The sequence below is a fragment of the Corythoichthys intestinalis genome, chromosome 19, assembly GCF_030265065.1.
Source record: "Corythoichthys intestinalis isolate RoL2023-P3 chromosome 19, ASM3026506v1, whole genome shotgun sequence".
Classification (NCBI taxonomy): domain Eukaryota; kingdom Metazoa; phylum Chordata; class Actinopteri; order Syngnathiformes; family Syngnathidae; genus Corythoichthys; species Corythoichthys intestinalis.
The window spans coordinates 39,651,458-39,677,722 of record NC_080413.1 but is presented as its reverse complement, the minus strand read 5'-3'; the positions used below and the strand labels follow the sequence as shown (position 1 = coordinate 39,677,722).

The 26,265-nt window shown below is 38.3% G+C and overlaps 1 protein-coding gene across 5 annotated transcripts in view; it reads left to right on the top strand.

The window, feature by feature from the left end:
* Nucleotides 1–11,178: 11,178 nt before the first annotated feature.
* Nucleotides 11,179–26,265, top strand: part of map3k7 (mitogen-activated protein kinase kinase kinase 7) — a 65,809-nt gene continuing 50,722 nt past the window's right edge. For 2 of the 5 annotated variants that reach the window (XM_057822579.1, XM_057822575.1), the window contains exons 1-5: nt 11,179–11,369; nt 13,767–13,884; nt 13,957–14,067; nt 19,174–19,239; nt 25,754–25,799. In XM_057822579.1, coding sequence (XP_057678562.1) covers nt 13,792–13,884; nt 13,957–14,067; nt 19,174–19,239; nt 25,754–25,799 — 316 coding nt within the window. In that variant the 5' untranslated portion in view covers nt 11,179–11,369; nt 13,767–13,791. The remainder of the gene's footprint in view (nt 11,370–13,766; nt 13,885–13,956; nt 14,068–19,173; nt 19,240–25,753; nt 25,800–26,265) is intronic. The other 3 variants (XM_057822578.1, XM_057822577.1, XM_057822576.1) reach the window with 3 other exon arrangements.

The following is a 26,265-nucleotide window of genomic DNA, read 5'->3' as shown; positions in this document are numbered from 1 at the left end:
ATTTATGGATCTTTTTTTTTTATTTTTTATTTTTTTATGCAGTCCTGGTATTTTTTGCGCCCATAGCATTTGCCAAACTGACCCTATGGTTCGCGTGGGCCTGACTTCGGAGGAGACACTGGAGCACCACTGGACTCGAACCAAAATATAAGAAAAGCAATTACAATATACATTGGTATCTCTACATACTTCGTTCCAGGACCTTGTTTGTAAGTCGAAATGCTCGTATGTCGAGCAGGATTTTCCCATAAAAACACATTATAATTCCTTTAATTCGTTCCACATCTGATAACCTACACTAAATCCTTAGTAAATGTTGCTGGTACTATTGCAAATAGCAATTAAGCAGAGCAAAACAAATATATTTTGAAATAAAAATCAGAAAAACATAATAATAGTTATAATAATTATAATAATACCTGTAATAATGTGACAAATGAGGTTCTAATGTGGCGGATATGTTTTGCGTGGTGTACCTGAATGCGAGGTTGACTTGACAGAGTGAGAGAGGACAACTTACTTTCACTTTGTTCAGCTGCGGCAGACAGTAGGCATGTTGTGTTGCAGAAGTTCCGAAATAAATAATTAAAAACCTGACTAAGCTGGTGATATTTTGGTGATGTTACCACAATAATAATTGTCACCTTAACTTATAAAGACTGGCGAATGGAGGCTGGAGGCAGACCGTCGAGATCGTAGACATTCTACGGCCATATTGTCAAGCCAGTTCACGGACGCACACACCATGCTCATATGTTTCTATCACATCCATCTTCATTTCAATGGTAAGCCTCACCTTTTTCCTTTTTTCAACACCTGCACTAACATTTATGGAGCCCATGTTGATTTCTCTCACAAGAAAATCCACTGTGCGTCCGTCTTGTGGGAAAACAAAGAAACTGGGGTACCACTGTACTATATAATAAATATATAAATCTGATGTGACATTTCAAAATAGCCAGCCTACGGTACATTGGTATGGGCATTATGACTGTCATTTTGCGCAGTTAAAAAAAAAAAAAACTATTTTTTAAAATTTATTTATCTGTGAGATATCCAAAACCAATTCCACTTCTGAGATACTCTTGACCATCCCAAGACTTGAATTGAATTCCTCTCATGAACACCTCATGTCAATATAAAAGTACTGTACTGTGAGAATTGCTTATTTTGGCTGTAATTTGCATGATTTCAAAAATAATTTACAAATAATTTGGGGGCACACAAGGGGTTAATTTGTGCCGGATCTTGTTCCGGCAAGATCCGGCACCTCTTGATTTTGGCCTCCATGTGTTCCGGGACTTATTTGGGCAGATCCGGCACCTCTCGCGTATAGAAAATTATAATAATATAAAAATGTGGGGGGAAAGAAGGAGAGGAGTCGTTGATGACTTTCTCCACTTTATTGTGGCAACAATAAGAAAACAATAAACAAAATAACTGTGGACTGCCGCCATATTCGACCGCAAACTTTTGCTTCTCGCCCATCTCCCCATCGCTTCCTTCTACTCACAGCTCTCCAGTCCTAGCGTCTTTTAAAGGGACCGTGCATAGTGTCTTGTTTGGAGCTTTTTGTTGACAAAGGTATCAAACACACGATGTGCTGACAACTTTGTTTCTTAACACATGGAGCTAACAGCACGAACACAGCTTGTGGCTCTCGGCAGGCTGTGCGTCTCTATCTCACTCCCGCATCACGTGACCAAAACAACAGTAACGTTGCGTGCACTTCAGGGTGCCTAGGAAAACATTATATCAGAATATTACACATAGTTATGGACATTGCAGTATAAAATAAAATAATAATATGCAAAAATCTATTAACAGAGCAAATCCCAAGAATTGCATGTTGTTTATAAAAAAATTAACGTCATTTGAAAGAGTCTGAGATTTGTTGATGCACTGAAAAGCTGGACCAACAAATCCCGCCCCTAACATGGAAAAAAAAAAAAAAACTTTTGAAATTTGCGGCATCTGGGGAGCAAGCAGCTAGGATCAAATGTTATTTCAACATGCCAAAACGACAGTTGCATTTACTGTCTTTTTTCAAAAAGAAGGAAGATGGTTCAAAACGATTCAGAAAAGCACAAAGCAAAGAAAGAAAAGTCCCACAGCATGTCAAGTGGGCATTTGCATTTTGTTTTCAGCACCATTTTCTCTGTATGTTCCGGGACCTGTGCCCGTCTCGTCATCCCTGCGCTGTCATATGTACTTTGCTTTCCGGCACCTTGTGATTTACAAATTACGCACTGGGGCACACACATTACTAAAATAATAATGACCATGACTTAATAACCTTGAAAAGGACATTAGCTGGGTTTATAGGGCAAGTGCCAGTGCTTCAGCACAGCCTGGCGTCTATGTGTGCACGCCAGTGGTTGACAGGCAAAACCGTCATCGGCCACTGCTTTTCACATCAAAACACACCTTTAACCATGGCAGTGTATCAAATACTTGCTCTCCCCACTGTATATTTATTTTGGCCTTCTTCGCAATTTTTTTTGTCACAAGCTGTGCAGGCAAAACATTTCTCACAAGTGCAGAATCTTGTGTGACCTTTTAAGTTTGCTCTTTGAGTGAATGTTTGACTGAGCAGGAAAAAGGTTTTTCACCAGTGTGTGTTTTTATTCATTCATTTTCCAAGCTGCATTTCCTCTCGAGGGTGCTGGAGCCAATCCCAGTAGGCGGGTTATACCCTGAATCGGTTGCCAGCCACCGTGCCAGTTGCAGGGCACAAGGAGACCAACAACCATAGGTGCACACACTCACACCCGGAACTGAACGCTTGATCTCAAAGCTATGAGCCGGACCTGCTAACCACTCTGCCACCGTGCCACCATCGTGTGTCCTCATGTGAGCTGTTAAAAACGACATATTGGAGAATCTTTTATCACAAGCTGTGTAGGCTAAAGGTTTTTCACCATTGTGTGTTGTTCTACGTCTTTTTGGGCGTCCTCTTTCAGAAAAGCTTTGACCACTGAAACTGAACAGGTGAAAGGTTTTTCACCAGTGCAGACTCTTGTGTGGCCTTTTAAGCATGTTCTTTGAATGAATGTTTGACTGCAAACTGAGTAGGAAAAGGGTTTTTTTCCACCAGTGTGTGTTCTTATGTGATCTGTTAAAATTTTTCAGAAAAGCTTTGACCACAAACTGAGCAGGTGAAAGGTTTCTCATCGGTGTGAACTCTTGTGCGACTTGTTAAACTAGTAAACCCAAGGTTGGATCAGTTGGTAAATGCACCTATTGAATCCAGAGAATGATCATTTGACCCTAATCAGTATATCTTTTCTTATTAAGCATTAAGGTCAGTAGCCCCTACCCAGATGAGACATTAAAAGTGCACAGGAAACAACTGGTTGCATCAAAGCACAGGGAAAGACACAAATCTCCATCCCATAATATGGCCATAAACCTCGGCTGTGTTTTGTTCCCATCATGCAATGGGTGCCCATTAAAAGTCAATGTAATGGCGAACCGCAAGCAACACGTCACTTTTGCTCATTAATATTCATGACGTTAGCAATTGTTGCTAGGCGGGTCAACCTCCTGTTTGTCACTAATAGTAAATGCATGGAAATAGTGTACGACAAGATGTTTACTGAGCTAAACTTACAATTCTGTCCGAAAATGATGTCCCTGGTGTCAAATTCACTGGTAAAGATGTGGAAGAACATACAAATGTTCAGTTAAACAGATGGCTTGAGTGTCGAGGGATGAAAAAGACGGGAAAAAGAGCTGACCTGATCCAGAGTTAACTTTTTTATCGACACCTTTTTCTTGTGTGCATTGCCTTACGCCACTGGCAATGACATTCTTCTGTTTCAACAATCTATCCTTTACCACCATATGCCCTGTCTTGCTTATATATTATATGCTCTGGTTGTTTTACGTCTGTGACTGTTCGTGGGGGTAATTTACATTGCTATTTTTGTGTAGCGATCACAAATGCTACTCAGTGACAGGCAACGAGCACTTTTAATGTTTTCATTGATGACAAATCTTAATTCTAAAATTTATTTACATTTCCCCCTTACTGAAGTTGTTTTTTTTACAACAGAAAAGGTAACAAAGGTGTCAGTCAGATACCATTTTAATTTTTTTCAAGTCATTCATTGTCAGACAGAAGCAGCACGGCAAAATGCCACGCAAAAAAATAAGTAAAAATATCAAAATGGCTTACCTCTCCGTCCTCTGTAGGACCATGGCCCCCAACAAAATGTTTACTGCATATAAAGGTGAATGTCTTCACCTTTCCGGCGTTAAAATGGTCTTTTGACGTCCGCACAAGTTGATCCATTCTTCACATTTTTCCTCTAAGTTTTTTGCTTCAGAAAACGTGTGAAGAAAACATCCTTCATATGTCGTAATGTCTAGAGTTGTTTCTACAAGTTCCATAGCAGCAGTGTTTATTCGGCATGTTCATTTTTGAAGGATTATCGGCAGAAAACAAGCAGTAATAACATTAATTGTATGCGAGGGCGTGTCTATGTTGACCCACTTCCGGGTTAAGATGGCGACATTTGTATTTGTATTTTTATTAGGATCTCCATTAGCTGATGAAAACATCCGCTACTCTTCCTGGGGTCCACACAAAACATAAAACAGACAAAACATCAACATACTAATCTATGGAGGACCCTTCTTGGGGTCCACACAAAACATAAAACAGACAAAACATCAACATACTAATCAACATAGGCTATACTGTATATAAAAGAAAGAATTCTTATCTTGAAAAATTTACACACTAAAACAAACATAATTCAACATAATAACATAAAAACAGAAGAAAGTTAGTATGGAGGTAAATAGACAATATAAGAAGTAATATATAAGTCGACATCAACAAAGAGGCTTACATTACAAATTACATCAGTGATCAAATACAGTTGACCCTAAAGTACTGCTTTATTTGTTTCTTGAAATTGGCTTTATTTTGAATTTTTAAAATTTGGTCCGGGAGGGCATTCCATGGCATTTGTACATAGATAAGCCGCGCCGGACTATAAGCCACAGCTGTCCTCATTGTATTATGGGATGTTTACACCAGAAGATATTACCCGGTAACACTTTATTTGACAGGGAGATCATACGACTGACCAAATGAAATGCTTTGAACCAATTGGCTTGAAAGCTTCATTGCTTCAAGATGCTTCATTTGGCCATCATTGCTCCCTTGGGGGAGACAGTCAACCTCTTCTGCCACCTGCTGGCAACACTGTTGTTGTCCAACATGCCTCCTAGCATGCACTGCAGCACTACAGATGTAAATAATAATCAAAATTCATGTTCTGTGCTAATTATTCAGTTATTGTTCCATTTGTTTCATTAATTGCTATTTATGGTATTTGGTAACACTTTATTTGACAGTGGCGCCTTAAGACTGTAATTAGACAATCATAATTATGACATGACACTGTCATTAACATTAATAAATGCTTATAACAGATGTCATTTAGTGTCAAATTATCTCACTTTTGAATGGATGTAAAAGATCTTGACATAAATGAAGTTAGCAACATACTTTGCCGGATGACACTTGACATCTGTCATACGCATTCAGTCATGCCAGTGATAGTGTCATGTCATAATTATGACGGTCTTATGACAGTCTTATGATGCCGCCGTCAAATAGTTACCAAATACCATAGCAAGCAATTAATGAAACAACTGGAACAATAACTGAATAAATAATTAGCACAGAAATTTTGAATATTATTTACAGCTGTAGCACTGCAATGCATTCTAGGAGGGATGTGTTGCCTATTAACCCAAATAAATCAACAAATAAGCCGCACCGGACGATAAGCCGCAGGATTCAAGATGAAGGAAAAAAGTTGCGGCTTATAGTCTGAAAACTACGGTAAATAAAAGTACAGGTAAAGAATAAAATTTACTCAAGTAAAAGTACAAAAGTACTTGCTTTAAAATTTACAAGTCAAGAGCAAAAGTATGTTCTCCCGGTGCAAAAATGTATGACAGGTATGGGCAGCTGTGGCGCAGTTGGTAACTCAAGTTGTCCTAGGACCGAAGGGTCTGCAGTTCAAATCCTGGCTAAGACTGCCCACTGTCAAAGTGCCCTTGGGCAAGGCACTGAACCCTACTTTGCCCCCATGGGTTGGCAGCACCATTGGTGTGTGCGTGAAAGGATAACTGTGTGCTAATGTAAAGCACTTTGCACGTGATAACCGTGTAGATACAGTGCCTTGCAAAAGTATTCGGCCCCCTTGAACCTTGCAACCTTTCGTCACATTTCAGGCTTCAAACATAAAGATATAAAATTTTAATTTTTTGTGAAGAATCAACAACAAGTGGGACACAATCGTGAAGTGGAACAAAATTTATTGGATAATTTAAACTTTTTTAACAAATAAAAAACTGAAAAGTGGGGCGTGCAATATTATTCGGCCCCCTTGTGTTAATACTTTGTAGCGCCACCTTTTGATCCAATTACAGCTGCAAGTCGCTTGGGGTATGTTTCCATCAGTTTTGCACATCGAGAGACTGACATTCTTGCCCATTCTTCCTTGCAAAACAGCTCGAGCTCAGTGAGGTTGGATGGAGAGTGTTTGTGAACAGCAGTCTTCAGCTCTTTCCACAGATTCTCGATTGGATTCAGGTCTGGACTTTGACTTGGCCATTCTAACACCTGGATACGTTTATTTTTGAACCATTCCATTGTAGATTTGGCTTTATGTTTTGGATCATTGTCCTGTTGGAAGATAAATCTCTGTCCCAGTCTCAGGTCTTGTGCAGGTACCAACAGGTTTTCTTCCAGAATGTTCCTGTATTTGGCTGCATCCATCTTCCCGTCAATTTTAACCATCTTCCCTGTCCCTGCTGAAGAAAAGCAGGCCCAAACCATGATGCTGCCACCACCATGTTTGACAGTGGGGATGGTGTGTTCAGGGTGATGAGCTGTGTTGCTTTTACGCCAAACATATCGTTTTGCATTGTGGCCAAAAAGTTCAATTTTGGATTCATCTGACCAGAGCACCTTCTTCCACATGTTTGGTGTGTCTCCCAGGTGGCTTGTGGCAAACTTTAAACGAGACTTTTTATGGATGTCTTTGAGAAATGGCTTTCTTCTTGCCACTCTTCCATAAAGGCCAGATTTGTGCAGTGTACGACAGATTGTTGTCCTATGGACAGACTCTCCCACCTCAGCTGTAGATCTCTGCAGTTCATCCAGAGTGATCATGGGCCTCTTGGCTGCATCTCTGATCAGTTTTCTCCTTGTTTGAGAAGAAAGTTTGGAAGGACGGCCGGGTCTTGGTAGATTTGCAATGGTCTGATGCTCCTTCCATTTCAATATGATGGCTTGCACAGTGCTCCTTGAGATGTTTAAAGCTTGGGAAATCTTTTTGTATCCAAATCCGGCTTTAAACTTCTCCACAACAGTATCTCGGACCTGCCTGGTGTGTTCCTTGGTTTTCATAATGCTCTCTGCACTTTAAACAGAACCCTGAGACTATCACAGAGCAGGTGCATTTATACGGAGACTTGATTACACACATTTGGATTCTATTTATCATCATCGGTCATTTAGGACAACATTGGATCATTCAGAGATCCTCACTGAACTTCTGGAGTGAGTTTGCTGCACTGAAAGTAAAGGGGCCGAATAATATTGCACGCCCCACTTTTCAGTTTTTTATTTGTTAAAAAAGTTGAAATTATCCAATAAATGTTGTTCCACTTCACGATTGTGTCCCACTTGTTGTTGATTCTTGACAAAAAAATTAAATTTCATATCTTTATGTTTGAAGCCTGAAATGTGGTGAAAGGTTGCAAGATTCAAGGGGGCCGAATACTTTTGCAAGGCACTGTAAATGCCGTTCCCGCAACACTGCTGCTTCCTTTCTTCTTGTAAATGGCCTGGTTTAGAAGGAAAGAAGGCTAGAGCATGTTGTGACTTTACACTTTTGAAACCAAATACCTATTACTGCATTCATTCATTAAAATTAATTCATTTATTTTCTTCATTATTTATTTAAAAATATTTTTATTTGCAGCTTATGCAGACATTATTTTCAGATAATCATACATTAATCATAATAGAGATAAAACGTTTAATCTCGATTTAGAATTTTTTTCCATCATTACTCAACCAACTGATGCACTTTAGAGTTTTAAGTAAGGGAAAAGAAGATGAAAGAGAAAACCAATTGAAGTAACGTATTACTCTTGTGGTGAAGGACAATGTAGGCTAACATGTAGTTCCATGTGTAGGTTAAGTAGTATCTCCCCTGTAGCCCCCCCCCCCCCCCCCCAAAAAAAAAAAAAAAACACTGTAAATTTCCTTTATATAAAGCAGGGGGGAATTCCCCTATTTTAAAAAATCATGTTCTCCCATGAAAATAATCATTTTAACTTTTTTAATTTTTACGTGGGAAACACATCAGCATATTCGTGGGAAATGTAGCCTTGACCCCCCTTCACTATATTAATCTGATCTTATTAATGTCCTGTCCCCAGCAAAAAGTGTACATGGAGGTTATACTGATATAGGGGCCCTACAAATGTTGAGACCAAATCTACGCCTTTAATAATCATCTTCATTTTCAACCTCAAATTGAATTTTAGAAAAATTCGCCGTTCTTTTATGCGACATGTTAACGCCTCCACTGTGAAACAGTTAACTATTCCAATAGCGCCTTATTCAACGTGACCCAGTACAGTACCAAGCAAGGTATCAGGCGGTGACCATGTTATTGACAAAAAAAAACTATATATTAAACATATATACTAAATATTTAATCCCCAAAGTTATATACTCTATTATTTGAATATATTTTATTTTAAAATATAAAAATAAAAAAGGAATCTACCAAAACTTTTTTTCTCCCTAACACCAGGGGGTGCTGCATGACCTTTAGCACCCACCTTCCCGCGCCACTGCAAATTAGTGTACTTTGTCAGAGTAGCATACCCTGACGCTAATATAGCACTTTTCCACACATTAAATGTTGCTTCTTAGAATATTTATTAAAATACAGATGTAGTTTTGGACTAACGCTGGGCCGCATCTAATAAAGCTGTGTGGCCACCACGTTTTTCCGACTATTTGTGTCATACATTAAGTCATGTTATATCTTTTTTAATACTTAATACATGGCATACATCGACCCCCCGGCAATACTGTAAATGTGAATACTTAAATGCAAGCCCGTTGACGGGGGGGGGGGTCAACCGCGCATGTTGTCCCGGGCCTCAGGACCATAGGGGCCCCTGAATGACCCTGAATATATTTTGCTTTACATTCATATATTCCTTTTTTATTTAAATCATTGTCTGATTAAATATTATATTGTAGTCGATATATACGTAAAAACTTTAACATATTAAATATTTCAAATATATATATATTTTTTCATTTTTTCCAACAATGCCCCGGCTTTATAACCCCAGGGATCTGGAGGGGGCAGGCACAGGATGTTTAGTTATACTATTTTGTTGCTTAGCAGGCATAGCACTCTCAGTTGTACTGTATTGTAGCCTACATGGGACAATAGATGGAAATTGTTTATTTTGTGTCACATCACATTACGGTCTGTTAAATTTAAGTGTCCATCTCAAATTAAATAGTTTGAAAATTTACACTGTCATTGCCTGCAAAGCGTTAAAGTACTGCGTACGTTGTCGTGACAAGACGGTGGCAGGGGTGGGGTGGGGGGGCTATAATGGTCTCTTGTCCACGGGCCCCTGCAAGTCTGTTGACAGCCCTGCTTAAATGTATAAATGAACAACGTGACCCACGACAGTATGTTGCAGAAACTATTGCATGTAATGTAACCTTTTTCCTGCTCAGTAAATATGAGCCAAACTAATCCGATAGGTATGTTGAAATGCCAATGAGGTGTCCCTTATTCTTTTTTTCAGAGAGTTGGCAACCCTATTGGTAACACAGTATTATGGGCTATTTTTTTTATTTATTTTTTTGTATTATTAACAACAACACAGCAAAATAAACATTTTTTTTTTTTTTTTTTGGTATTATGGGCTCGTTTTTTTTATTTATTTATTTATTTTTATAATTATTAACAACAACAACACAACAAAATAAAGAACAATACAAACACAACAATAAAGACAATACTAATACAAACCAAAAAACATAAGAATACAAACACAAATATGCCAGGGGGTATAAAAATACCAAACATTGTATATCAGAGAAAAAAAAGTAAATGAATAATACTATAATCAGCTATTCACAAAAAAGTCGTAACTGTTCACAAATATCAATTACTTTCTCCGCTTTCCTATTCTTTGATTTTTTTCAACAGATTTATGTAGCATACCGTTTCATTGTCGAAGTGAGAAAAAGATGGTAACAGCTTGCTGAACTTACATTTGTGGATGTAGAATTTTGACAACAAAAGAAGTAGATTGACAATAAAAATATCTTCATCCCTGATCTTTTTATAAAAACAAAAAATGACATTTTCCCATTTTAGCTTGAAGTCCACATGCAGATTCCTGTCAACAAACTTACAAAAATCTTTCCAAAATTTGTTGGAAAAAGAACAAGTCCAAAAAATGTGCTGAACTGTCTCTGGATGATATCCACAGAACGAACAGTTCGTGTCAATGTCCCTCTTGAATTTGTATTATGAGGTAGGTCGCATTCGTGCCATCAGAAAGTGACAGTTATCATTGTTTACCTGGCAATTGACCCGGAAGTACACGACGCGCGTTTTTTTTTTTTTTTTAAAAAGAGGATTTTAAAAATAGAAATATTTATTTAATTATGTTAACTCTTTATTTTTTGCTACGACCTAAGCTTTTTTGCCTCGCCAAAAATAAATAAATAAATGAACGAATAAATAAAATCACGTCGCTTTCCCCTTTCAATATCAACATTTTTCTTCTCCCTCTTTCACCCCCTCCCATGCCCCCTTGGGGGCTCCGTTCTTTGAATTTTTGTTTTCTTATATTAGGATATAGATAGTTTGCTGATTGCCTTTGTAATGCAGTGGCATACTTTTAATAAAACTTAAAATGAAAATGTAATGATACAGAATTTCCAGTAAACTCGAACAGTAAAATAGCTGAGTGTTTTTGTAATTTGTTCATTATAATATAGCTCGAACATTCAGCCTTTCCTGTCAATAAGGATAGATTTAAAAAATTGCATTGTGTGTGCTGGGGAAGAAATAGAAGTACGAACCCACTTCCGGGTGATGCCTTTCCTGCGGAGAATAAAAATACACTTTTACCAGTCCTGCTAGACCAGTTATGTCTAGCACTCAATGGGACAACGAAACACCATTTTATGTCATGGACGTTACTGTTCGTGTTTTTGTTCATGAAAAATAGACACTACCACGTCCAGACGCCCGGTGCTGGTGAGCTAATAAGCCGCGGTATGTTGTATTAGCATTCGGAGCAGCTTGCTAAATACTCTTGAAAAGCCCTCTAATGTACTTTTAGGCCTCCGTTTGCTTGTTTACCCAAGACTACAGTGTTAGAAAATTGTGCTTCTTTATCAGTATGTACTGTGGTATAAGAATTTACTTTTAGTGATAGTTAAACAGTAAATCAACTACAGTTAGCTGTACCTGTACTTTAAGATTGCTTATAAGGTTGACAATCGCTCGTAGACGACAGGCAATCTTTCCAAAAAATGTTTGAAACTGAAGGAGAACAGGATGCCAATCATACAACGTAACCATTGTCACGCAGCTACTGTCTGGGCATAGTTACGCGTTACATTTACTCCTTTACTTTTACTAGAGTAACCTTTAAGAAAAATGTACTTCTAAGAGTAGTTTTACCTCGCCATACTTTTGACTTTTAACTTCAGTAAATTTTGAAGAAGAAACGTTACTATTACTCTGCTATTTTTGGCTACTTTAGAGTCCTTACATTTTTAGTCTTTATTATACATATTAGAATTGACTTTATTTTTGCCAGAAATGCCCAGAGTGGCTCTACTAGTTTCACCAATCAGAAGTCGCTTCAATAATCGCATGACTCCATGCCACCAATCAGACGTAACACTATTGTCACATGACCTCCCACAAGCTGTAGTCGGAAGTCTTGTGATCACACCGGCTTGTTCAATCACGTGGTGTCTTTAAAGCAATGTAAAATGGAGTGCCGTGGCTCAGTGGTAGAGTAGTCGTTCTCCAACCCAGAGGTTGTGAGTTTGACTCCTTGCCGTGGTGATCTTGCTTCAGTATCTTTGCGTAAGATACTGAACTCCACGCTGCTCCTGTTGCTGTGTCATCAGTAGGTAAATGAGCATAAAGTGTCAAAGCAAAGTGTTATACAAGTGTAAGTCTATTTACCATAAAAAGATTAATTATTTGACATAGAGCGCTGCTGTGAATATTACTCAAAGTGCTGATTTCAACCTCTCTCACAGTTTTTATTTGGCACCGATAGACCACAGAAAACCAGAGAAATTATCGTTTTCATTTCAGGGTAGGAAATATGATTTCCCCACTAGAGGGCACTCGTGCTCTTTGAATGGGCGATGTTTCATTCATTGCTTTTTGTGCATTTTTGGGCCTAAAATGGTCAGGTAATAGGTAATAGTACAGTGTCATAATAACAGCTCATATAGATGATGTGCTGAGGAAAAATATATATGGCAGAAAACACAAGACTGAAAAAGCAGTTTCTGCTCTGGCTCTCCTCTTTAAAAGAAACTGTTGTATTTTAAGCCAAAACAACTGTTGTTTGATAGAACAACATGTCTATATGCTGCCATAGCAGATTCATGGCGCATTAAGCCCCCAAACTATTTTTAATTTGTCCGTTTTACCCTGGAATCCCCCGTTTACAGATGTCGCGCAACCACTTTCATTTCAACCCAGCCAAAAAACGAAGGTAATTATTGTATTTATTATTCAAAATGTCATTTTAGCTTAGAATCATTAATTGCCTTATAATATTTTGTTTAAAAAAAAAAAAAAAAAAAAAAAAGACTTTAAAAAATTATTCACGCGCATATTTTAAACTTTTAAACAAATTTCGTCACAATGAAAAAAATTGGTGTCTGTAAAAAAGTCACGGATATCTATCTCATATCTATCACTTAATTATTATTATTTATTTTTTTTACTGGTGCATTTTCCCTGATATGTTGGATGATAAATAATCGATCCAAACAAAGAAAAATTGGAAAAAAAAAAACGTTTAAAAGGGTAAATATATGAAAAAGGAAAACCTCAACCACTCCTTGATGTATATTGATTTCTGCATTGCGACCCTTGTTATATGACCATGTTTCACCCATAAAATCCACCAAAAATCCGGCTGTGACCATTCACAGCTGTGTCTTGACACTCGGTGATACATGCTACATGGAGTTTTTGGATCGAAAAGAGGTAAGTACGCGATAATATCTCGTTAAAATCATGGCGTCTTTAATTATGCTCTGACGTGCTCTCACCTCCAGTTAGGGTTTTGCTGTTTAAATTCTTTATTTTTTTAAATGCCCTCCTGTTCAAAATTTTTCTTCCCTGAGAAAATTGAGATGTTAAGCTTTCCAATGATGCATCACACATGCATTTAGGACAATTTTGAAATTTGGCCAAATTGGGGATCTCAGAGCAGAACTTCAAGTTACCTGAGTGTTTTCCGCCATATGTTAATTTTTTTTTTTTTCCTAAATCTGACATTATAAGCAGTTACTGATTTACTTTTATAATATTATTGTGAAGCAAAGCTACTCTTACATGAGCAACATTTTTGGCTACTCTACCCACCCCTGGCGTAAACCTCAATGTACTATCCATCATTATGTTTCTCAGTAGGTGGCTGACCTGTGCTTGTATCATGTCTGTGTCGTTACCATCCGGCGACATGCTTGAGACATCTCCGGGATATCCATTTGAGGAAATTAATTATGAGGACATTGAAGTAGAGGAGGTGGGCCCCGTTTGTGTAGTTTCACCTACACTTGTAAAAAGCTAACATCGGTTGTAAACATTTTTTCTTCAGGTAGTGGGGAGAGGAGCTTTTGGAGTGGTTTGCAGAGCCAATTGGAAAGGTAAAGACGTTGCTATCAAGACCATTGAAAGTGAATCGGAGAGAACAGCCTTCTTTGTTGAGGTATTCTACTTAATAGAGTGCTTTTGCAGCTTTTTGTTTATGAGAGACATAGGCACACTTTGACAATATAAAGCAAATTAAGAATAGTATACCAGTGTTTCCCACAGGATTTTAGGAGACTGTGGTGGGAGGGTCTCTGACCATAGGATTTTTTGAAACTGTGGTGGTGGGCTGCATCGGAGTCGGACAACCACACCATGTCGTGCCACGGCGAATTTTTTTTTTTTTTTCATTATTTTTTCCCCCCAAGAAGAACCATAACAAAGATATATTTGAAATCTTTCATTAGCTAAGCTAATGTTATAGCTCTCAGCTACGGTACATGTATGTAAAATGCGTTGCTGATTACAGCTACGTTACCCTATGTAATAATGCGACTTTTTTTCTCGTAGCAATAGTACGACTTACATCTCGTAGTGACTCAGGGTTGGCAACCCAAACTGTTGAAAGAGCCATATTTGACCCCCCCCCCCAAAAAAAACAAAACAAAACTGATACAGTATGTCTGGAGCAGCAAAAAATTCAAAACCTTGTACAAGCCTTATAATTATCAATACTAGCTATATTAGCCTACTATAAAAATGACTAAGTTGGCTAGAAATACATAATTAGCCTTCATGATTAAATGTTTATTTTCCCTGCAGTGGATCCTATAGCGCACCACGTGACTACTCTGTTGTACGATGACACCACAAGTTTTTCATTCCAATATTAATGAATTGAAAGAATGTTTGTATCATGTTTGTCCTCCTAGTAATCCTATTAAAACAAAAAATATATTTCCCTCCCCCATCTTTTTCCATTAAAAAAAAAAAAGCTCAGAAGCGGCACTAAAGAGCCGCATGCGGCCCAAGAGCCGCGGGTTTCAGACCGCCGTCGTAGCCCTCCTTTTTCCTTTTTATTTGACCCTCATAAGTACTACATTACCACAACAATAACAGTCCTTCTGTCAACTGACCCATTTACAGGACTGGGGGAATTCTAATGGCCGTGTAAAGAGTTTTTCTTGATTCGGTGAGAAGGTGAATAGTTTTTTCCCCGTTGTTCGTGAACTAAATTTCCACACAAACGCACATCGAGGTACCATTAACTTAGCAAGGAAAGGTATGAGAGTCATTTTTCGAGTGTCCCAGAGCTCGCAAAATTGGGGGGGGGCGCATTTATCCAAGTTTCGTCAGCCGTAAATGTCTGAAGTTGGCGCGTCGGTGTTGTGCCGAAAAATAGCCACTCCACGCGAAATGTCCCCCTGACGGGAGCAGCCACACGTCACTCGTACAGCCTTTTCTTACCAATCGATGGACACGGAAACGACGTTCTTGTACCGTGAATATGTATCATTTTACTCTGCTTGAACTAATAAATACTTTACTGTGACCAACGCTCTGAAAATAGAGCAAGGCTTTATTTTGGGCCCCGCCTCTCCGCGCAAGTTCAATCAAAGTTTGCTTTCCGTCCAAGACGGCCGTCCACCGCTCACTTTCGCCGAAAAGTCCGATCCAAACTATTGTAATGCCCCGGATATGGGGAAGAAGGAGAGAAGTCTGTATTTGCTTACCCACTTGATTGTGGTAACAATAATAAAGAAAAACAATAACAAAATAGCAGCGGGCTGCTACGACATGCGACCGCTATCTCTCGCTATCTCGCTCGTTCTCCCATTCTTCCTACTCGTTCCCCTTGCGTCTCTTAAATAAATAAATAAATAAATAAAATAGTACTCTAAAATGCTGCTCTCGCTCGCGCGGGTAGTAGAGTGGAGTGGGCTACAGCTGTGTAATGGGCTGACTGACGCATCTGATTAGTATCTTTTTTTTTTTTTTTTTTTCCGGCGGGGGGGGGGCAAACGAGACTGTGGCGGGCCGCCACAGTCTCGTTCATTGATGGGAAACACTGGTATACACTGCTAGCCAAAAGTATAGGCACCCCTGCAATTCTGTCAGATAATGCTCAATTTCTCCCAGAAAATGATTGCAATTACAAATGCTTTGGTAGTAATATTTTCGTTTATTTTGCTTGCAAAGAAAAAACACAAAAGAGAATGGGGAAAAAAAAAAATCATGATAATTTTACACAAAACTCCAAAAATGGTCCGGACAAAAGTATTGGCACCCTGAACCTCAGCCTAATACTTGGTAGCACGACCTTTGGACGAAATAACTGTGAACACCCGCTTCCGGTATCCGTCAATGAGTTTCTTACAATGCTCTGGTGGAATTTTAGACCCTTCTTCTTTGGCCAACTGCTCTAGGTCTCTGAGATTTGAAGGGTGCCTTCTCCAAACTGCCATTTTCGGATACCTCCACAGGTGGCCACTTTAGAAGTCTCCAGTGCTTTCTCTCAAACCATTTTCTAGTGCTTTTTGAAGTGTGTTTTGGGTCATTGTCCTGCTGGAAGACCCATTACCTCTGAGAGAGAACCAGCTTGCCCTACATTATGCTGCAAAATTTATTGGTAGTCTTCAGACTTCATAATGCCATGCACACGGTCAAGCAGTCCAGTGCCATAGGTAGCAAAGCAACCCCACGACATCAGGGACCTCCGCCATGTTTTACTGTTGGGGATCGTGTTCTTTTCTTTGAAGGCCTCGTTTTTTTCCCCCCTGTAAACTCTATGTTGATGCCTTTTCCCAAAAAGCTCTACTTTTGTCTCATCTGACCAGAGAACATTCTTCCAAAACGTTTTTGGCTTTCTCAGGTATGTTTTTGCTAACTCCAGCCTGGCTTTTTTATGTCTTTGGGTCTGAAGTGGGGTCTTCCTGGGTATCCTACAATAGAGTCTCTTTTCATTCAGACGCAGATGGATAGTACGGGTTGACACCATTGTACCCTCGGACCGCAGGACAGCTTGAACTTGTTTGGATGTTAGTCGAGGTTCTTTATTCACCATCCGCACAATCTTTTGTTGAAATCTCTCGTCAATTTTTCTTTTCCGTCCACACCTATGGAGGCACAGTGCCATGGGGCTTTACACTTATTGATGACACTGCGCACGGTAGACACAGGAACATTCAGGTCTTTGGAGGTGGACTTGTAGCCTTGAGATTGCCCATGCTTCCTCACAATTTTGCTTCTCAAGTCCTCAGACAGTTCTTTGGTCTTCTTTCATTTCTCCATGCTCAATATGGTACACACAAGGACACGGGACAGAGTTTGAGTCAACTTCAATCCATTTTAACTGGCTGCAAGTGTGATTGGTATTGCCACCATCTGTTATGTGCCACAAGTAAGTATCAGGTGCTGTTAATTACACAAATTAGAGAAGCATCACATGATTTTTTTTTTCAAAGAGTGCCAATAGTTTTGTCCAGCCCATTTTGGGCGTTTTGTGTAAAATGATTATGATTTTTTATTTTTTCCATTCTCTTTTGTGTTTTTTCATTGCAAGCAAAATAAATGAAGACATTACTGCCAAATTATTTGTAATAGCAATCATTTTCTGGGGGAAATTGAGGATTACCTGACAGAATTGCAGGGTTGCTAATACCTTTGGTCAGCACTGTACATTCTACAGTTTAGGAGAAAATTTCCCATTAGACAAGTAGACTCAGATTTTTTTTTTTATGGCAGCCCTTTTGATTTTTTGTCTTTCTTTTAGTCTTTTGGACGAAAATACTTAAGTCTTAGTCATATTTTGGTCATTTGAAAATGTGTTAGTCTGTCAATTTTTTTTTTTTTAAGGTTTCTTGGAATTCAGAATGAACATTGACAGACGAGTAAACACTTTAGTCATTCCAAATATGGGTAAAAACAATTGTTACACATGCTGTGTAATAAACCTGTATTTTCCGTAACATAACATTGTAACGTTAGCGGCGCAAACAAGCTAAAATATTAGCCTGAAACCGGCACTGTTTACATAAAAAACGTGGAATTTACGTATCAAAATTACAACTGATTATTTGCTAAAAGAAATTGCATGTCTGATATCTTAAAATTATTTGCTAAAACTTACCTTTGAATAAGTATCAGTGTGCGCGAAGCACAGCACGTCACATGAGTGACACGACCAAACACGGCAAGGATGCAGGCTGACTAGTGACTACCGTCATGTGATTAATGTTATGCATTGTTAACATGTAACAGATACTATGGGGCATTTTCGTCTCGTTTCAGACAAAAACTGACAATCGTCTCCTTATGTTACAGTCATCCAAGAAACATTTTTAGGTCCTCGTTATTATGTCATTATGTCATTGTCATGTTAGTAGATGAAATATTTTCGTTACCGTCATAGTTAACAAAAACAACACTGTTCAGAAACCTGGCCAACCTCTCTGGTAGTGGTTCAGTTCTTTTCTAACTGACTGCTTGTTCTTTGTAAGTGTTCATCAGAGCTCTATGAAAATAAACAGAAAGCAATTGAAGTTAGAGTCAAAAGTCAGTTTTCTCTTTTAACGGATTCTTTAATTCTCCTAAAAAAACATAAAATTATGACAATTCTGGAGAAAAAAATAAAACGATCATCACCTAAGCTGAATACATTTAGGTTAGGTTCATACTGCAGGTCTAAATACACAAATGTGATTTTTTCGTGTTTTTCTGACCCAAGTGATAAATTAACTTTACGGTCTGAACAGGACAGGTCGCATAAAAGTAGACCATTTCAAATCTGATCTAGGTCACTATTGTATGTGGTTAAAATACGATCTGGGCTACGTTTTTCCAGATCATGGTTGCTGTCTGAACTGTTAAGTCTCCCAAATCAGAATTAATGCAGCAAAAATGTTGGCAAAAAGCGAGAAAGGCATGGCGCTACGGTAGCGATGTAGCGCATTAGCGTTACCACTTAGCTTGAACGCGGCTTTTAGGGAGGAGGCCAGCTTGACAACAGTCATTAAAAAAATAAAATGGGGTGCGATTTTTCATGCTGCCTGTCAAAATGGATTGGACATCTATCGCCGTCAATGGCAGGTTATGAGTTAATACTATAATATTAATGCGTTAATACTACAACAAATAAAATGATTAAATAAACATTACAAAGACATTAACATTTTTAAAATCCACTTGTAAATTCTTAAAGCAACTATATCAGCATTCATTATTAGTATAGCTTAAGTGCAGTAATGTTTTTGACTTGACTGAAAATGTTTGTGTTCCTTTGCAGCTCCGGCAACTTTCGCGTGTAAATCATCCCAATATTGTGAAGTTATATGGCTCTTGCAGCAACCCAGTAAGTTGACAATTTATTTCTGCATATCTGATTTTCATCTGGCTGTGTCATAGTAACTAATTTATTGCCAGTGACGAGAAAACTTGTCAACTACAATCTAAACAATAGCTTGACCGATATATTGGCATCTATCTCGGGCCGATAGATGGACTTTTTTCAACAGTGGTACCTCAGCATACGAACACATGGACATACGATCCTTTCAATGTATAATTTGACTTGTCCAAGACAAATGACAATGACTGTGCTCGAAAAAACACAATTTACGACAGTGTCACGATTTCGTTGTTTTCCCGCAAGACAACTCGGCGGATTTTCTTGTGAGAAAAATCAACATGGGTCCCAAGAAGGTAAGTGCAGGTGGTGAAAAAAGGAAAGAGGTGACGCTTACCATTGAAATTAAGATGGAAATGGTAGGAAAAAATGAGCGTGGTGTGCGCATCACTGAACTGGCTTGACAATATGGCCAGAATATGTCTATGATCTCAGCAGTCCTCCGGCGAGCTCCTTTCGCCAGGCATTATAAGTTAAGGTGACAATTATTATCATTGTAACTAAGCCTGTCGCGAGATTCAGTAAGTCAATTAATCGCACGGTAAATAAAAATGAGGGTGGTAGTTTTCCTGGCTGTGATTTATCACCGTGTGCATACATACATTTGTGCGTGCGTGTTTGCGTGTGCTGTGTGCACTCGGCACATGTGTGTGTTGATTGCGTATGAGACACCAGTTCTTTTCACTGATGTTTATTCGTCATCAACACACCGTAGAGCAGGGGTGTCCAAACTTTTTTCAAAGGGGGCCAGATTTGGTGTGGTAAAAATGTGGGGGGCCGACCTTGACTGACGTCCTTTACGTAGAACAATATATATTTAAGCAAATTTTAGCAAGCCATTCTGGGTGTTACATTTGCTTTATTATTATTTTTCAATGAATAATTTTAACAATCTTACAACTAGCCTTTGTGGCGTTCTTTTTCGACTCTCGGGCTCTTACAAAATACTGCTGTTGTGAAGTTAAACTAGCTTCAAGTTGCTTCAATTTCTCGTTGCGTATCTTCCCTGTAATCTTGTCGTACATGCCAGCGTGTCTTGTTTGGTAATATCGCCTCACATTGAACTCTTTAAAAACAGCGACTGCCTTTTTTGCAAATGAGGCAGACGCAGTTGTTGAGTATTTTAGTGAAGAAATAGTCCAATTTCCACTTATCCTTGTAGCGTCAGCCGTTTCTGTCAACTTTCTTTTTTTTGTTGATTGTCGCCATTTTAGAAAATTGGAAGTAAAGGGTCACATGGGGTGATGTTGCGCAGAGTGCTGCTGCCTTTTAGTAGATAAATGAGGAGCAGCATTTAGTGTGTAAGGTACTTCATATGCTGGTAGCAGTACTGCTGACCAATTTATCAAGTCTGTGTGCGGGCCAGGCGTTATTGATTTTATGACAGAGGCTGGGGGCCGGATGAAATTTGACCACGGGCCGCATTTGGCCCCCGGGCCGGACTTTGGACATGTCTGCCGTAGAGTAAAAGTCCAGATATACAAAATAAGGAAACATATCTATATTAAACATTGTAAAATGTTAGCATTGCTACATTGATGCTAGTGGAAAAAAGACAATGTACTAACCACCGGCTGTAAAACAATGGCAGTCTTCTCGGGTTAAAAGGTGACACTTGTAAGATGAAAACTCGCTGGTTTACAGCATTTGCAAACAATGCGAAAAAAAGAAAAATAATCTATTACTGACACCACTTGCATGACGGTAAGAGAAATGCACTTATTTTTTCTCTCTCAGGCCATGTCCACACGTAGCAAGGTTTTTTTAAAATGAGGATTCTGCCGGGAAAAATAATTGCGTCCACACCTGCACGTTTGTGTAGAGAAAAAAAAAACTTCCACAGCCAACCGCTTTCATTCATTTTTAAGTACATTCAAAACAATAAAATAATTGTCCAAAATACCCATTATTCAATAAGAAGCACAGCAACAGCAAAAAAAAAAAGGGAAGCAAAAAAGCGCCTATTTAATACACTCCAAATGTAAAAAATGGTCTCATGTGTGACGCGAGGACAAAATTTGTTGCAGCCAGTGACGTAAATCTTCGGTTATCAGTGTCCACATGATAGAGCCACAAACGCAGAATTCGCAAATCTTCACCTCCCCTGTCGTTTTTAAGAACCCTGGTTTAAATATGCGTGCGCGTGTGGATGATAGGTCGAACCATAGAAAGATATCTTCTTTTTGCCAAATACCCTGCTACGTGTGGACATGGCCTCAGAGTGTAACCCTCACATTTAGCGGCTTAGCTAACGTACTTCCGGTGAACGTTTCAAAATAAAACATGTCATATTCAACATGTAGAATATAGATTTCTAGAGTTAATCTCATATGCCTCAGATTCTACACAAAGAATAGATTTAAAATGAACCTCATAATGAAAAATGTGATTGGCAATTAATAATTTGGCTTCAAATTTGCTAACATGCGCACTTAGCAGGACAAGATGACAGTCATTTTGGATCAAATACTGTAAACACTTTTGATGGGCTTCAATGGCGTACCGCAAGCAACACGTCACTTTTGCTCAATAATATTCATGACGTTAGCAATTGTTGCTAGGCGGGTCAACCTCCCAGTTGTCCCCAATAGTAAATGCATGGAAATAGTGTACGACGAGATGTTTACCGAGCTAAACCTACCAATTCTTTTTCGAAAATGATGTCCCTGGTGCCACATTCACTGGTAAAGATGTGGAAGAACATACAAATGTTCAGTTACAGAGATGACTTGGAGTGTCGAGGGCTGAAAAAGACGGGAAAAAGAGCCGACCTGATCCAGAGTTAGCTTTTTTAATTGACACCTTTTTCTTGTGTGCATTGCCTTACGGCACTGACAATGACATTCTCCTGTTTCAACAATCAGACCTTTACCACCATATGCACTGTCTTTTTTATATACTATATCCTCTGGTTGTCTTACACCTCTGACTGTTCTTGGGGGCAATTTACATTACTATTTTTGTGTAAAGACCGCAAATGCTACTCAGTGACGGCCAACGAACACTTAATTTTTTCATTAATAACAAATCTTAATTCTATAATTTATTTACACTTCCCCCTTACTGAAGTTGTTTTTTTACAACAGAAAAAGTTGCAGTGGCAGTCAGATACCATTTTAATTTTTTCCATGTCATTCGTTGTCAGACAGAAGCAGCATGCCACGCTAAGAAATAAGGAAAAATATCAAAATGGCTTACCTCTTCGTCCTCTGTAGGACCATGGCCCCCAACAAAATGTTTACTGCATATGAAATGTGAATGGCTTCACCTTGTGGGCGCATGTTGATCCATTCTTCACATTTTTTCCTCCGAGTTTTTGGTTTCGGGAAACGTATGAAGAAAACACCCTTCATATGTCGTAATGTCTAGAGTCGTTTCTACAAGTTCCATAGCAGCAGTGTTTGGTCGGGATGTTGTTCTTCGAAAGATTAGCGGAGAAAACAAGCAGAAATAACATGGATTGTCTGCCAGTACGTGTCTATAATGTCCCACTTCCGCATTACGATGGCGACGGCATGATCTAAAAATAGCATTCGTGCGGTACGCTATTGGCAGAGAACAAAAATGGCATTGGGCTTCTCGCCTATTTCAGATTCTGCATTTAGCTAGCTTTGAAATGACTTGTTTTGCATTGTGTGTGTTTATTTTATATTATTTTTAATATAGTTTGTTTTATTTAAGAATAACAAGTTATTGCATTTGAATGGGTGATTTGTTAGGATGTATTGTCACTACATTAGTGGTTAAATTGGTTGGAAAAAATTGACAATAATATCACATATCGGCAATAATTTATGAGACCAGATATCGCCTGCTAAAATTTGTTTTCGCTACAGGCCTAATCATCAGCAAGGAAGTCGCCAGTTTTGTCAGATTTTTCACCATTTATTCCAGAATTTGTGCAACACAACACGGCTACTGTCCGCCGTATGCCAACAACAACAGAACATGAAAAGAGAAAGTAAAACTTCCCACTTTTCCGCAGTTCTCACACTCTCTCATCAGTCACAGTTTAGGAACAGCATGGAAAACACAACAGCCACATTAGAACACATTAGAATTTTTTAATTTTTTTTTATATTATTCCAATTTGTATTTTATGTATTTGTTTTGCTGTTTGTAATTATACGTGTATTCATCGAATTATAATGTATTCTTATGGGATAACACCGCTCAACATACGACCATTTCGAATTACAAACCACGTCCTGGAAAGAATTAAATTCATATGTAGAGGTAACACTATAGCCGAAATATAGAAGAACTCATGTTAGCTTTTTGGGCACTGATCTTTCTTGTAAAGGTTGACTGATACATTGGCCGGCTAGTACAGTATATAATGCCAATATATCGATTTTTTTTCAAGATTTTACTATATCACTCGATATAATAGGATAACTTGTTCTGTCACTGTTTTGGTGATGATGTTACTTATTAAAGTCGACCGATGTATTGGCCGGCCAATGTACCGAGCCGATCAGTGGGCTTCTTTTAAGATTAGCCGAATTCAGCTGGTTTAGAAATGACCAATATAATAGAAATAGAGCAACTGTTATTATGTTCACAGTTTGGGTAATGATCTTTGTTCATTGTGATGTTGCACCACTTAGTGGCCAGTGTTACAAATGGAAGTAAAAAAAGAAAAATTAAACCTCTAATATAGACATTTATCACTGATTCTTGAGAACTTGGAAAAAAAACAATTTCGAAAATGTTTATTTTGAGAATTCACACTATATTGATTAGAGTTAAATTTTCATGTGGTTAAAGATTTGAGCTGTTTAACCGCTATTTAACCTTACAGAGGTGAAGGCTTCACGTTAAGAAACATTTAAACAAATTCAGATGGTTATTATCAAAATGTTAGTTGTGTCCATCAGAAACACTTAAAAGTATGTAATTATAATTTTGTTCAGTCCTACAAGATTCTTGATTTCTGATGTATGTTGTAATACTGTTTAAAAATAAAACAACTATCATTTAATTTCACAGTTCTGAACACAGATTTCTAAATCTTAAGAGTTTTTAAACTTCATCTTTTATTTTGTGTTAAGAGAAAAAAATCCTTAATCAAATGAGAGGCACAATGATGTAGATCTGATGACTTAATTACCTTAACAACAAAAATGAAAGAAATTAATCTTTTTAACAAATAATCACATAAACATACATTTATCTGACGAAATTGACGAGAAACAGACGCAATCTTTTGCCTCGTTATATATAAGTTTAGATTTGACTACTAACTAAGTCTGATGGATATGACAAAATAGGATGCTTTTTTTCCCTCTGCTTTATTTATTTATGAATTTAATTTTTATTGAAATAAGACTTGTCTTTGTGGGACATGTTTTGTCCAGACTCTCAAGAATCAGTGATATATAGAGTGTTTCAATTACCTTTCATAATCAACCCACTTTAAATAAACATCGTCCTCCAATATTAGGTTACAAAATCGCTTTTGACATCAGGAATTGGCTGGATTCTTTTTTTTTTTTTTTTAATTGGCATCGGCCTTTAAACATCGCAAATTGGCCGACCTTGAAGTTAAACTTAGACGGCCATTGACGAGCTTTCTTGTCAACTGCATTGATTTTTGATAATGAATGAGTGGATGAGACTCTTGGTTAGTTGTGCTGTTCATGAGAAAGGATGGCCGAAAGAAAGGCAAAGAGTAGAGGATGTGTCAAACCTTGTGGAAGCTGCTCAAAGAGCCTCTTGTCTCGGCAGTTGACAAAAAACAAAGGCGAGCGTTCCGCCTTTTGGCTAAAGTCTTTGTCACATACTGACTCTAATTATGAGATATGTATATTGCACGCATTACATCAAATATGTAGAAAGCCTTTCTAAATAGTTTGTCAAAAGAGATTATTTCACACTGTTGCTGCCCTTGCTCATATGTAAAATAAATGGCTCATTTGCCATCAAAACACATTTTTGGTGGTCCATCCATACATCCTTCCATACTTACATACATACATACATAATCTGCCGCTTAATATAGGGTCGGGTCACAGAAAAAATAGTAAGGTCGATTCAGAGGTACTGGAAAGGAAGGTTAAACGGGGAGTTGAATCTTGGATTCCGTTGAAGCAGTGTGATTTTCGTCCTGGGCGGAACAGTGGACCAGCTTGATAATTTCAGCAGGGTTCCCGAGGGGGCATGGGAGTTCACTCCACTCTACTGCAGTCGACTTGTGTTTTGTGGACTAGAAGAGTCCTGTGGGGAGTGCTCCTGGAGAATGGGGTACCGGAATACCTGATACGGCCGGTTCGGTTTATTTACATTGCATATTAGTTTTACATTTTCTAAATAACTGCTAGGATGATACTATCATCATTATTAATATGATACTGGCCCATACCTATTTGTGTTTGTTATTGCAGTACTGCTTTCACTAACATGCTGTAATTAAATAATGCCATTATAATCAGTGTAATATAATGATGCTCCCCTTTAGGTCTGTCTTGTCATGGAGTATGCTGAAGGAGGCTCACTGTACAACGGTGAGTTTACACTAGAAACAATACTGTTAAGTGAGTACAATCCCCATTTGTCATATTGTGATTGTGGGGTACTAAGCACAGCCTGGCATGCAGGAGATTTATTCCCATTTATTACTTTTTTCAATGACCTATTACTAATACGTGTGTAGAAACATTCTTACTATGTTTACAAGTTCAGTGTTTAAGTAAAATCATGATTTGTGCGTACCTCTAATTTTTCTCACCACTTTGCTTATGTATTATACATATCCTTATGTATAACTGATTGACCAATAGGTGAGTAGTTCAACACACTTAGGACCACCCCGTCATCCGAGTGAAATTCCCTTCTGTATTTTAGAAAAGAATAGAAAGCTTTTATATAGAGTACAACAATATTTAAAGCTTCACTATAACGTGTACCACATAGAACAGAAATACAATAAGACTAATATAAAAACACAGGTTGCAGTGTACACGGATTGGG